Source organism: Aedes albopictus, chromosome 3 (assembly GCF_035046485.1).
Source record: "Aedes albopictus strain Foshan chromosome 3, AalbF5, whole genome shotgun sequence".
Lineage (NCBI taxonomy): Eukaryota > Metazoa > Arthropoda > Insecta > Diptera > Culicidae > Aedes > Aedes albopictus.
The window spans coordinates 227,815,551-227,830,851 of NC_085138.1; the positions used below are offsets into that span (position 1 = coordinate 227,815,551).

The 15,301-nt window shown below is 39.7% G+C and overlaps 1 protein-coding gene across 2 annotated transcripts; it reads right to left on the bottom strand.

Annotated features, from left to right (window-relative positions):
• Positions 1-61: 61 nt before the first annotated feature.
• On the bottom strand, positions 62-15,101 carry LOC109428779 (protein suppressor of sable). Of its 2 annotated transcripts, none has more exons than XM_019704622.3 (6): positions 15,035-15,101; positions 4,570-4,953; positions 4,348-4,493; positions 3,969-4,280; positions 1,957-3,765; positions 62-1,797 (listed from the first exon to the last, which is right to left on the bottom strand). In XM_019704622.3, the coding sequence occupies exons 2-6, from the start codon at positions 4,844-4,846 to the stop codon at positions 769-771; spliced, it is 3,573 nt and encodes a 1,190-aa protein (XP_019560167.3). In that variant the 5' UTR covers positions 4,847-4,953; positions 15,035-15,101; the 3' UTR covers positions 62-768. The 2 variants fall into 2 exon arrangements, with proteins under 2 accessions (XP_019560167.3, XP_019560166.3); XM_019704621.3 differs by lacking the exon at positions 15,035-15,101 and adding an exon at positions 14,724-14,946.
• Positions 15,102-15,301: the final 200 nt, after the last annotated feature.

The following is a 15,301-nucleotide window of genomic DNA, read 5'->3' on the forward strand; positions in this document are numbered from 1 at the left end:
ATGTAGAAAGTTTCCAGAGCATGGTGGTGGTAATAGTTGTAAATGAAAAAGACAGAGTGCGCACGTTTCTTGTAAACATTTGGACATAATTTTTGAATTTAAGAATAATCTCTTCATTTTGCTACAAGTTACAATACTTCTTACTGTTACGTTTAAACTGAAACACGTTCGATTCAGCGCGGTATCGCCAAATAATGTCGGACAGTGGTCTAAGCATTGTTCATTTGCTTAAAACTTTATTTAAATATTTTTTCTTTTATTCTCAGTCAAGCCTTCTGCTATACTACTAAGGACCGAAGCATGTGTGCAAGGCGGCACATATTTCGAATCTACACTATACTCATTGGGATTGTAATGCCTTATAATAAGATTTCATGATAAATTTTATTCATTTACATTTACGTTCGAAAAAATGAGTAATTTCCATTTCTGGGTACGGTAAAGTATCAATTATGATGGCTGAGCCACACAACTCGCGCAATTTTAGCAGAAGTCTATATTTACAAAGCGGCTTTCTTATCACATAAAAAAAAAAACAACACAAACTTTAAAAGGGGAGTCAGGAATGGAAGCTCGTCGGCAGCTTGCTTAGATTACTCACACACTGAATGTGGGCGAGTTCAAAGCTACACCTAGGGAAGATATAACGCATGCCAACGGCCTACTGTGACACCAATACGACCCGTATTGATTATTGTATACCGTTTACCTAAAAAAACAAAATCCAACAAAACTTGGATTCAACCGACGATTGGGAAAGTATTCCAATTACTTCTTTTTGTCCATCCGACGATGATTGTTATTGTTCCGGCGATTGGCACCTCCTTGATTATTCCACCGATCATTGTTCCGGAAGTTGCCTCCTCGGTTGTTGTGTCGCATGTTGCCTCGCATGTTACCGCCGCCGCCAAAGTTGTTGGGATTATTCCGTTCGTAATTTGGGACGAATCCGCCACCTCCGTCATTGTAGTCATCCACCCATTCATCCAACAGGGGAGGTGGATTGGGTTTGCTGATTTGTCCCATCGCTAGGAACTGCTCGAAAGGCATGTTCGGAGCTACACCCAGCAGACCTGGCCGGACCTCCGGCGGACAGTTGAATCTGGGAAGATCGAACAGCGATGGAGGCTTTTGCATGGGTGGAGGGATGTTCACTGGGCCCATGTGACCCATGGGAACCATACCAAGATTGGGAGGTGGCACATTTATCATGGGCGGGGGTTGAGAAGGAACCAAAGGAACTTCGGCAAACGCTACTGAGTCGTCCATGTAGACATTCAAGTTCGTTAGAATGAACTGTAGCATTTGGTTGTTGGCCAACTGGTGCATAAAATCGGCCAGTTTATCCGGAGACTTGTCCGAGTTGTGAAATTTCTTCATCTCGGTAGTGAGAATCGCAAGCTGCTGATTCACCATGATCTTATGCTTAGAACTGAGATCCAGGTACCAGTTGGATCGTTGCAGAATGGTCTGAACATCTAGTTGAGCAGGATTTGAACCGGGAGCGTTTGGCGCAACGCCTCCATCATGGACTGGACTTTGGATTTTGGTTTCTTGCATTCGCTTCGTTCTGGGGTCCACCCGAGGTGCTACAGGGCCCTGACCGGATGCTGAAGACGATGACTTTGGAGATCTTATTCCGAGCAGCAGAAGGTCCGATTTGGGACCATTCTCGTTATCGTCTTCGTTGGACATTCCGAATATTCTTCGCAACCGGGGATCCTTTGTTCGGTCCGGTCTGGGCGTGTTTCTTCGGATATCTTTATAGTTGGGGTTCGGGACGTCAACTTCATGAACCTGAAATAAAAAATATGCAAATTATTGCTAATTGTATGCAATAAGCTCATGTACATGATTGAGTATGCTTTTTCTCAGTAACTTGAAGTAAAAGCTAAAATAATAGCTTCCCTGCAGATATTCAGTTACAACTCCATGGTTATGAACATAGGAACTCACCTTGTAGACGATGGGAGCATGGGAGGTGATGGACGCATCGATCTCCGTCGCCGGGATATAGTTGGTCATGATGGGCTTGAACGGCAGCCGAAGATCAATATCGGAAGCTCCATCCTCGCCCATTTTGGCGTCCAAATTGAGGAAGTTCAGTCTCATATCTTTGTCCCGGTCGGCTGTGAACGAGGATGGCTTCGACCTGGAATCACTGTCATCACTGTTGTTGTCGCTTCCGTACGGATCATCGTAGATCGACGGTCGGGAAGGTTTACTGCTTGCAGAAGCACTCGATTTGGCGTTGGCAGGGGCGGAGCTGGAAGTGCTGGTACTGTTGCCGGAAGTAGGCGTCCATCCTAGGGTTGAGTCGGCCTGCTTGTGGGATGAAGGAGAACTATCGCCGCTGCTCTCGGGTAAAGCTATGTTGCTGTACATCGACTTTCGATTGAGTAGGTCAGGCTTCTTTTTTAATGGCGCTTCGGGGTCGCTTCCGAAACCGTCCAATATGCAAGAGTCACTGGGTTTCTCGGCCTCGTAGTCAGGAGATTTGTACATCCCAAAGGACTTGGTATAATCAATCTTTTGGGTAGTCGATGGACGACTTATGATTTTGGTATCGAATACTGCGGGTTGCAAACTTGCAGGAGCAGCTTCGTTCTCCTGATCACTGTTATTGCTATACTTTCCGTTCTCTTCCTGCTCGTCTTCTTCGATACTGATTTTAAGGTTGTTTTCTTCGTCATCGTCATCATCGTCGTTTGCAATCAAAAGATTGCTCGCATTTTCGGCAGCGTCCCAATCGTCATCGTCGTTCAGATTGGAGTCCTTCAGATATTGCGAATAATCAACCGTGGGAGTTTTGATCAAACTAGTCAGAGACGTGGCTACCAGGTCTCCATGGGAACTACCGGAATTGTCCGCTTCCTGTTGACTGGTGTTCATCATTGGAAGAAGCCGCATGTCAACGTCCTGTCCACCTAAGGAAGGCATACTTTCCGTTTCTTTTGGCAGAGTGGTGTGAGATGGAGTTATTCGCATATCAAGATCCTTACTGCTGGTCAACGATACGGCTGACGTTGACTCACAGAATTCCTGCTCGTCTTCCTGAGCATTCTGCTTGGCAATATTGTCCCGTAGTTTTTGCATATTCAGTGCATTCAGTTGAAGCTCATGGATTTGAGTGACGCTCAACCCGAGCTCATTCAACTGAGCCACTGTGAGTGTCATGATCTGATTCAGATCATGAATGCCCATTCGTTCCAAATTTTCAATCTGCTCTTGGGATATAACTCCAGATAAATACTTCAAGCTTAAGAACTCCTCACCCGCGGCATTTCCTGGCGGTTTTCCACTACTTCCGGCCATAAAACCGGACCCACCCTGCCATCTCGATCGACGGTTTTTGTTACCCTGTCCCCCCACATCCAACAAAGAAGGAACCTTACCGTCCTCGGCTTCTCCGTCGCCACCAGCAGCCTTACCAGTCATTCCGTATTTCTCCAACAGCTTACGATGCGTGGCGTTCATCATGTTCGCAGCGCTCTCTCGCCCGATACGGGGAAAGTCGCCCAGGATCTCCTGGGGAGCCGTCTCCAGGTGCTTCGTCAGGATGGCCCTCAGCTCGTCCGATAGCGGCTCGCCGTGACTGAACAAGCATTTTTCCTTCTCCTTGCACTTCAGACCCAGGTAGTAGTACTTGCAGGGGAAGTCAGAGTGCATGTAGAGACACTTTTCCCGTTTGGCGCAACAATCCATAAGGTAAAACTTACACAACTCCATCTTACGGGGGCCGCTGTTCCGATGGTGCTTGTCATCCTGTGGAATAAATGAAATTGAAAATTAAGTATTAAACATTTAACTTATTTCGACGATGCATTCTAATGGCTAATTATGGAACGAGATGCAACCAAATATATTTTTTTAAGAAAGACTAATGCAGCGAGGCTTGTAATTCGATAGAATAAGCTTATCAAATAGCTACCCTCAGAATGGAAAATCGCCCATCCCAAAATACTTACATCGGAATCGTCCCGTTTGCGTTTCCTATTGTCGCGGTTTACCCGGTTTCGCTGCCGGTTCTTACGCCTGCGTCGGTTGTATTCGCGATCCCGTTCTCGGTCACGGTCCCGCCGTTCCCGGTCCCGATCTCTTCCCCGGTCGCGAGAATCATCCGACGAGTAACTGTCCTCCGAATCGCTCCGATCCGGGTAGTCGCTTCCTCTGGCACCACCCATTGCCGCCGGTTGAGGGCTACCCCCTCGTACGTTCATCATCTCGTACTCCAGGTCCATTTCTTCTTGATCTCCCTGCTTTTCGGAGCCGGATCGCTTCTACAATCATACAAGAAAATAGTTTGATATTTTGTAAAGAAAAAAGGTTGGGGTGAGTTTATCATACCCGATTCCTTTCTCTCCGCTTCCTTTTGGAGGGCCGATCATTCTCGTTATCTTCATGCCGGTGACTTATGGCGGGCATCGGAGGTTGAACACCGTCTTTCTTGAGTGCATTGGCAATCGCAGCTTCAACGCTTGTTGCCCAATCATCTAGAACAACAAATAGAAATACATAACATATTCTTATGTAGGACACGTTTCTTCCAGATTTCATCCCGAAACATACCTACAACAGGAGCGGGTTTGCTTCTTTTGGAGTTTTTCGGTGGCGCCACTTCATCGATTAGCCGGGCTTTGGCATCATTTATGTTCTTGACATTCTGTATCTTATTTTCAGTAACTTCTTGAGCATTACTTTCATCGTCCCAAACGTCCTCCTGCTGTTTGGGGGCAACAACGGGGTTCAACAAAGGTGCCTCCACTTCTTGTGGTTCCGGTACGATGACGACTTCCTCATCATCATCCTCAATCTCTCCATCTTCCAAATCTTCGTGTTCACTCATATTTGCAGGAGTTTTTTTTTTGGGTTCACACTTTACCGTAGAAATACCACTTTATGCATAAACCTTACAGTACGTATCAGTACGGTATATATTGTGTATATTGTGCTCTGCAAGTAAAAGCAAAATTTTTACTGAAACAAACGAACGTTCCAAACTCTGTAAGGGAATGAAGATCTTCGTAAAGTATTCAATTTACATCGTCATGGCAGGGTACGTTGCATTGGATCTTTCATAGGATAAAAAAGTTGACAAAATTATCAAATAAGTACTACAACAGGCAAGAATACGACCATTCACTTACAAAAAGTTGCACTGTAGTAGTGTAGTCTCACTGTAGTCCAATCCCATTTTCAAATTTTGAAATTTTATTCTAAATTTTATGCGAAAGAGCGATTATTTCTGCGCCACTACGATTCTATTAGATTTATACGCGGCTTCGATGCCACTGTATTGGGGCTATTTCCGAAGACTACTTTACTGCCTATGATCGCATAATTGTCCCATATGAATAGGAAACCCAGCAAAGATGGGACTGATATGCGATCATGGGCAGTTTATCAAGAAGACATGCAACTCTGTTATTTTCCTATACTAACGGCAACCGGTGAGCTAAGGTGATACCTTTCGTTAAAGTGTAAGGATGTATTGGTGCGAGTATGAAAATGTACACACACTATCTTGAATAGTGCCACCTTTATCCGGGGTGGCGCTGCTAGCGGAGTCTCCCAATTTTCAGCAGTGCTGCAAGTCTTCTTGATAATTCTTAAAAAAAGACACTACACCGTCTTCAGCCAGAGGCTGCTCAGACTGAACATTACATACACGAGACAACGGACAACACACATAACACCCAGTGGCCCAATGGAGAATTTTCCGTTTGACGAGAAGTTTTCCCCGACTGGAGTGGGAATCGAACCCGCACTCCGAGGCTTACGAAACGCCTAGACGACTGACGCCGCTAGCCGCACCACAGACAAACAGACGTAACTCTTAGAGGAAATTCATCAAAAACTTTTGCCCGGTGTCATTTCCATGAGCACACTGCCACCTGTTGGCAGAACCGCGCGCGACACTGTCGGTCATGATGGATTTCGTTTGCATCATTCAGCAACGTGTACACTGGCCAACGTCAAAGCGATCAAACACTAGATGGAACTATAGACACTATAGCACGGTGTGTTGAAACAGGATTATTATCGCACTTTCATGAACCTAAAATATTTTTTCGTTATAAGTTAGCCCTAGCTGTATATATTAAGATTCTGGAGGTTAAAAAATCTTTCATCGGGGAAAATTAAAATAAATTCGATTTAAGTATTTTACCACTTTTCCCATATGATACGATATTTCGCAAATCTGATGAACCTTAACTCCGCTAGAAAAAGTCCCTTTTCTAATAATAAATTTGAAACCATTTGGAGAGAAACGAATTTAAAAGTTTATACAACGAGTTGAAATTTGTTTGGCGTTCGTTTCATGTGTCCAGCCCACTACAGTCTGCCGAAAGTCATAAATCATAAAAGTCTACATTCGTTCCATTTGTCTGGCACATAGATATTTATAATAGAGGTAAACAAATACTTCCCATTAGTGCGACTACATTTGTGCTACATTTGCGGAAGCACCATACACCTGTGACTCATACCATTTGCGGCACATGCCCTTCATGTGCTAATTTGCTTGAAATGGCGGGTATTAGTTGCACACTTTGCATGTCAAACCACATCCACATGGATATTTGCCAAAAAGTATGAGTCGACTATACTGAACGTGCGTGACTTATTTGTAAAAGTTCTGCCTCTGATCTGTTGAGGACTTTTGTTCATACAAAATCTTAAAAGTTTCAAAGACTTATAAAATGATGCCTTTAGGTTTCAGTGGGCTGTTGAGTCTCAAATAACAAAAAGTTGAAACAAAATACATAAGATTGGCGTTGTCATATTATGTTAATGCATTCAAAAAAGATTATTCAACATTTGGTTTAAAATAAGGTACAGCGGGGCAAGTTGAAACAGCGGGTTAACGTGATTTTATCTAGTCATAAAAAGCAAATTCAATGTCATAACATGTTTTTTTATCAAACAATCAAACAACAATTACACAAATTGTATTGATTTTTTTTTCAAAACGTCATAAGAATTTGTTTTATTAAGAATTAACCTTGCCGAATGCAACGCATGCTCCATATATGTCCATGACATTTTATAGTATAAGCCTAAAATATATTGGAAACATATCAATTTGCAAGTAATCTGATACATTTCAATAATAGTAGTTCGACCCGAATGATAATTTTTGATCAAAGGGTCGTTAATAAATAAACAAACGAACAATAATAGTAGTCTCGTGCAGTGATTTTTTCTATGTTCGTCTGGGTTATCTGTAGCTTTATTTGATAGGACACTTTGATCTTGATAAAAACATCATGCATTTTAACCTTGAAAGGGATACCTGGGGTCCATTGGACCCCAGGCACCTATCAGAGCTCGTCTTTGATGGAACACACTCAGCGAGGTGACGAAACTGAGGCCATGAAGGTATTCCTTTTAGGGTTAATGGTTTCAATGTTATGACTGCATTATTTAAAATTTCTTTTTACCAAGTAAAATTCCTTCTTTTTTGCAAAGTGAGTTTGACAACAGATTCAGTATGGAGAGAAATGTCACTTGTCCTTGCAGAGCGTGATAAAAACGAAATAAAAGGCAAAAGTGATTAAGACGGCTAGTAATAAAACTGAAAAAACCACTGCACTGCACTTACAAAGTGGAAACTATCCATTAGAGTTGATTTGAAAAGGCATCCGTACACTCGATACCTTCCAACCATATTCTGTGTTATAACTATTTAGCAATCAAAATTTATTCAATGCTTCTGAAATTAAGAATAAAATAACTAATGAAAACTTAAAAAGTTGTATTGCAAGCTCAAATTGTGTCAATCTTACCTCATTTTGCACACCACTGTTTGTTGTTTATTATGACATTTCCAGAACATTGATGTCATCTTAATCTAGATCTACATTTTCAATTTTTATTTATCTGTTAATTTAGTTGAACTTGTTCTCAGCATAAACATGTGAACATATGAACATATCTAGCATGAACATATCTTAAACTAAGTTAAAAGAAAATAGAGTTAAGTACTGTTCCTTTTAATCCCACTAAGAATTTGCATTCTTTGACTGATACGTATTTCGACCTCAACTGTTAGGTCATCTTCAGTGCCACGTACTTAATCCGATATTCTTTTTACGTACATGTACTCTGCTAACACCAGGTTCACCATCATCATATCTAAAACTGTTTCAATCAAACATCGATTGGTTTCACAATAAAAAAAAATGTTTACATATGCTTACTCTAAAGTACGTGTATCAAGGGCGTGTTTATTAACCTCGGATTAACCGGTAAACCAGGCTTATCCATATAGTTAAACCTGGTTTAACGCCTAATCCAGGGTGAAGAAATCGGCCCTATGTGTCCAACATGCGAACAAAAGTATTAATAGGAAAAAAAATCGCTTAGAAAAACATCGAGCCTTGCAAAATTCAGAGCATAATATACATAAAAGTTCTCACTATATTCAAAGAGCTATCCGTATTTCTGCTAAACAAGCTCAAAACAACTTATTTTCTGTTAACTGGAAAATGTTAAAAAAATCGCATGATTAAGTCACCATATTTGTTTAATTATTTCGCAATCGAAGCATCTTTCGTGTCCGTGTGATCGTCGTTTAGGTGTATCGTTACATGGTTTGGCATGCAAAGTATGTGCAACTAATACCCGTCATTTCAGACAAATAAGCATATGAAAAGTATGTGCTGCAAATGGTACGAGTCACAGGTGTATGATGCTTCCTTCCAATGTATGAGTCGCATTAGTGTGAAGTATTTGTTTACCTCCATTACAAATATCTATGCACCAGACAAATGGAAGGAATGTTGACTTTTATGATTTATAATTTTCGGATGACTGTAGTGGGCTGGACACATGAAACGAACGCCAAACAATTTTAAACTCGTTGTAAAGGTTTTTGCATTCGTTTCTCTCCAAATGGTTTCAAATTTATTATTAGAAAGGGCATTTTTTCTAGCGGATTTCAGGTTCTTCAGATTTGCGTAATACCATATTATATGAGAAAAGTGGTAAACTACTAAAACCGAATTTATTTTAATTTTCCCCGATGAAAGATTTTTTAACCTCCAGAATCTTAATATATACAGCTAAGGCTAACTTATAACGAAAAAATATTTTAGGTTCATGAAAGTGCGATAATAATCCTGTTTCAACACACCGTGTATAGATTCCATAGACTCGCGGAGACGAAGACAACTGTAGCCAAACGAACTGTCAGTTCGTGTAGCCAAACGAGCATGACGTCATAATTTCAATAGCGACAATGGATTGCGTGACGTCATATTCGCTCGGTACACTCTAAATTCACGGCAAAACACACTAAAATCGCATTGCTCAACCATGTCTCCGCGAGTCTATGGAATCTATAATGTCTATAGGTGGAACGATCGCGCAAATCAAATGAAATTTGAATTGATCGTTAAATGCATTCATTGCCAAGCTGTTTTGAAGAGTGTTACGTCTGTTTGTCTGTGGCCGCACGGCCACGAAGCCGGTCTTCCCTATTTCCCTCTTTAATTAAAATTTGATTATAGGTATACGGAGTAATGCTTGCTACCGTCTGTACACCATTTTTTTGCGAGGGTCTGGTTTTTGCTAAAACTTAGTCAATTTTAAGCCGATTGTCATGAAACTTGGTGCACTTGTAGTAGGTACGATTAGTACTATCTATGTACAAAAAATCAAGTCAATTGGTTCAAAATTTACTGAGCATAGCTATGAGAAAATATTTTCTCTAAAATTCAGTAGAAGCAGATCATTTATTTGGAAATTCTTCCAAGAAGCATACCACTAAATTGCTCCGAATGCTTTTGTACACCCGTTGCAAATCCTCCGAAAATTTCAATTGACAGTTTAACTAGAAACTTATTTTCTAAATTCTTCAGAATTTGTTCGCCAAAAAGGGATTTAATCGGCAATTCATTCTGATTTTATTTTTACCAGTTCAACCAAAAAAAAACAACTCCGAGCATACATCGTAAAACTGCATGAATAACGTCAGCAACGTATCAAACAATTTTATTTGAAGCTAATAAGGAGTTTCTCCAGCTAGAAATCTGAAAAAAGCAAGTTTATTCAAAAAAGAAAACCTGCAATACTCAGGGAATTTCTTGAGAACTGGAAAATTCTGATAGGGTAAAATGGACAGGGTACAGTTTCATGGCTTTTATTGTTTTTTAAAATGTTTCAACAATTGAAGCTTATGCCTAAGCATGAACCATTATACTTTTGCTGATCTTGAATATTAAAATCAAATAAACCTTATCAAAATGACAAAAACTTTAAAAATCACGTAAAAAATCGGAAATGATGTAAAATTTGCATATTATTGCTAAGGTTTTCTCGTAAATTATTTTCAAATTATTACAAGTTTTACACCCTAAGCCAATAAAGTCCTTGTAGAAGAATATATTTGACCGTAAAGTTTTGTAAAAAAAAGTTTTGGAAATAATTTCAGCATAATCAGAACTGGAATGTTTTGTTTCAATTTTCTCATCAAAGTCGTCAAAGAACCACTTTTAGAGCTGCCAAAAACGCACATTTTCGTGCGCTGAGAATGTTTCTACGTCATTCCGTTCAAAAGATATAGATGATTTTCTAGAAAAAATAGGCACTTTTCAAGTATTTTTTACTTGAGTTGCAAAAATAACACCTCTCTAATTTTTTGATATGTTTCATAACAATATTTCTTCTTTTGAATGCTGGAAAAAGATATTTTTTATCTTTGCCCCAATCCGTAATATCCCCTTTTGAATAAACTATGATTTTTGAAGAAAAACACTCATAACTTTTGAACCAAAAGAGATAACGATCGTCTCAGCGCACGAAACGACGCGTTTTCAAATGCTCTACAAGTGACACATGGGCGACTTTGATGAGAAATTGAAACTGAAAAAGTTAAAGCTAGAAAACCTGTTTTTCTAGAATCACCCTAAGCTAATTCAGAAATATATCTCTAGATCGGTCAAAAGCTACAAAAAAACTGTCTTCAGCAAACTTGCTCAAAATTGATAGGTCTCCAACTTTTCCGAAGAATGTATATAGTTATTCTTGCAATTAAAAAAGTTTGGTTTCCAATTTCTGTGAGAATATGGACCACCCTAATTTTCATGTACATTGGAAAAAGGGCCTTATTATTAGCAACAACTTTGTAGAAGACCATATTTATCTAAAAAATCATTAGAAGGCGCTGCATGCATCTTTCCTCGTAAATCTTGTTCGTGGACCATTGTGCACTGCGTACCGTTGTACAGGAATCACACTCGTATCACATGTCTGTCCGGGGTATAAGAATGGTTTCTCAGTCTTTTCACCAGAATATTTACTCACTAGTGAATTCCCGACTTGTCGTCCAAACGATTGAAACCTTCGCTGACTAAAAATTGAAAAAATGTTCTCAAACACAATATACGATAGCATTGTGAAGTCGAACTTTGCTCGGGATATGCTACGCAAAGCTTTCATTCATTAATCACCGACCAGCAGCTGTTTTGCTTGTACGAACGCTTTCACTCTGCAGTGTTTCAGTTCAGCTGTTCATGCGTGGACACCCTTCTAAAGTTCATGCGAAGTAGGACGGTGTGCGGCATCAGACCAGTCAGCCATAAATACATAAGCTCGTTACGACGACGATGTGAAGGAAGTAAATAGAAAAGTGGGAGAGCGGAGAGGGCGCAAACCAAACACATGCGAACGATGAATGAATGGTTGCACTCGGTTCTATGCGGTGCGTTTGGTAGATCGGTTAACGGTAATAAATTTTATTGACCCGAGAAATAGTTGAACGTCCTTTATTTTTGAGAATACTATTTATGAAATTAAATTCAAAGTTTGATAAACTATTAGTATTATTTAGAAGTTTTAATGTTTAAATGGTTCTGAACGTTCTTCGCGTCAAATTGATATTGGTGGTTTTTATGTTTTATCTGATTTAGTTAACACAAAGCAGCCATGTCTTGTCTCAAGAAGTTTGCTACATTTCAGAGACATTTTTTGTCGGAATTTGTCATTTTAAGGCGGGACACATATAAATTCTAGATTGAGTTTAAATAAGGGCGAAACTAACATGAGAGAGTTCTCTTCATCGACTCTCTCTTCTGCAAATTAAAGGGACAAGATGCACATTCAATCGACCTTTTTTGCACTTAGACGCTAGATTGCATCGCAACCTAGCGATTTATGACCAAAAAGTTCAACAATACTTGCATCTTGTCACTTTAATTTGAAAAAGAGAGAGTCGATGAAGAGAACTCTCTCATGTTACTTTCGCCCTTATTTAAACTCAATCTAGAATTATTTAAGAAATTTAAAATATTTGAAGTGAAATTAGAGTCATCGAGAAAATTTCTTACCAAATCCGATGAGTTTGACGATTTTGCCTAATTTTTTGGGTAATTTTTCATCAAATGCATTTATTATTTCAGGCCAAACATGTCTAATGGTCCTATCTGCAGAAGAGAGGCTCTCTTTGGTTTCCCTCTCTTTCGTTAATATCTCAGCTGTATATTTGTATTTTGATTGTCACCTTGCATTGAACGATGGTCAAAACAATCGTCTTTTGACTTGTACTGCAAAAGTAGTTGAAAAGTGTACCGTTACATTGCAATAATTGAAAGAGAAAGTGAACAAAGAGAGCCTCTCAAATGCAGATTGGACCTATTGAAATGTTTGGCCTGATTTATCATATTATTAATTGTTCCGGCCTTATTAGTAGAAACATAGGACGGGACTGGTTTTCGCATACCAAGTATTTTCGGTCGAGCTGTCAAACCGAGGGAATAAAACGATTTAACGAATGCTCGGATTTTTGCTGATGAACCGCAGACCAGCAGACACGCTTCAAATCCTACCATGTTCAGTACTATTTTCTAAGGGGCCATGCACAAATTACGTCACGCTTTGAGGGGGAGGGTTTGGTAGAACGTGACGATCCATACGAAGAATGGTGAGGTCCCATACAAAAAGTGTGACATAGGGGGAAGGGGGGTTGAAATAGGTCGATTTTTGCGTGGCATAATTTGTGTATCACCCCTAAGTATGTATGTACAAAATTTTATGTCAATTGGTACGAAAGTGACCAAAATAGGTCCCCTTGTCCAAATAGTCTCAGACCCGACCTGGATTGCATTGTTTGTAGTTCAATAGAAAAAGTCCATTTATTCCATTAAATTGCGCCCAAATGTCTTGGATTGATAATAAAGAATACGTTTAAACCCTCACAAATACGTTGTATTTATTACTTTGTGTCCCACCACTCGTTGCGGGTGACACAAAATCATAATTAAATATGTATGTGCCTTATACTATATTTGAAGCACAAATCCGTTTATTTCAACCTTTTTGTTAAAGGATTCTTTTAAATTGTTGTTGTTGTACAAACACACGTAACACTTGTATCACAGACAAACAGACGTATCACTTGGAACAAAATGCGATAAAAATCACCTTCTGGGATCCACCCACGCATCTTACCACCATTAACAGAAAGCTTGATGTTTGCGCTTTCTGTTAGTGGTGGTGAGGTGTGTGAGAGGAGTTCAAAAGGCCTCAAGTCGATAGAAAGATGCTTGTTTACAGAATTTTGTTGTGGCCTTTTCAATTGTTGGTCTTGATTTATAGAAGTTCCCTAATGAACTTTTTTTAAAATTTTGTATAAACAGTAAAAATACAGTAGACCATTCGCCTAGAGCTTTACGTAATTTATGATCGACCCTTTTAAAGATCAAGTTTCTTCAAATAGGAATCATAAATCACTGTACGGAACAATAATCTACATAGGTATTTCCATCCTTTGAAGCTTTTAGAATAAATGAAAATAATTAACTTACCCAAGCCACGTAGAACTAATAAATCGGTCAAACCGTACAGTCAATTAACGAGAGAAGAGTAATTTGAAGTCAATGCCATTTCCCATACACGCCCTTTTGCAATCTAAGCGCAAGCAAAGTGGAGCTACTAAACGTGCTTCCATTCTGATTCACGAGACCTCGCTAGTGTTCATCATGTACATAATCATTTGCTGGCGATGATGGGTGGTGACTTTGATCGAGCATTCGGCTCCGAAGGTTACCTCTACATGTAGAAATGATGCCCATGAATGGTGTCGCTCATGTATTGGTCACTCGTGTCTCGTTATATATCACACTGTTCAATGATGGACCCCCAATAAAATTGAATGCAGGTAAACGGAAATTCATCACGACTGCAACGCAATAAATTCTCGTTGTTTTGCCCTGTCCGTGTGTGAACGAGCGGTTATCAAGGAGGGGTCCATAATTAGGCAAATGACCGAATATGGATAAATTTATGAATCACCGTCTAATTAGTTTCACCAAATCACGATTATTCGCGCGAACGACGATGCTTTTGTCTGTCACACTAACACAATTCCGTTGCTGCGGATGAATGCGGTATCTCAATGATAGCTAACGACCTGTATTTGGTCCATCCAACTGGCCGCAGTGAAATCGATTTTCAACATGGCCTAAAACAAAGATGGCTACCTTTGTTCCGATGAGAAAAAAATCCCTATCAACCGAAAAATCGCGATTTTCGCTCCCGATTTTAGACCGCCGCGTGTTTACTTTCACTTGAAACGCGTTTCTAGACCGATGCAATAAAATAATGCAACAAAACCCTGCCATTTTGATTCGAACTGGGAAAATTTTCAACGTGTGACGCTCCAACAATGGAACAAAATTAGGTAAATTTAAAAATTGACGAAAATTAAAGCTCATACTAACGATGTTTGCGACTCGTTTCTTTCCGTTAATTTCTGCTTACTGGTGCCTCATAAACAGGATGCTCTCCGTTTCTAATTATAATCACTTGAATATACGGCCTTTTGATCATCGAATTACATTTCTCATAGCATTTTATCAAGATCAAAAAAATTGGATTAGCTTTCAACAGCGAATGAAAAATACGACTGCATTCTTCCACGTACAGAACTGAAATGACGTTCGACGATGACTGCGAAGGAAGGTGTACATGCGAAAGCGATTTTCGCAAGCACATAAACACTCACACATGCTCATTTTTGTTATATACCTACGTGTTCATTCTCTTTTCCGGCGCGATCCCACACCGCTGCAGTGAGCTTTTCGATAGTAATGTAGGCGAAACTTCAACGGAAAATTAGATGTATTTACCGTAATTTGCCTTCGTCAGGATGCACATTCTGCTTTATCGCTTTACATTGACCACTTTCTATCACATCCTAAACAAACGGAGCATTTTAATTCAATAAATTCAATAAATAAAAATTATTTTTAATTGATTAACCACGTTTTTGATTGATGGGCACTGTTTGTAAATAAAA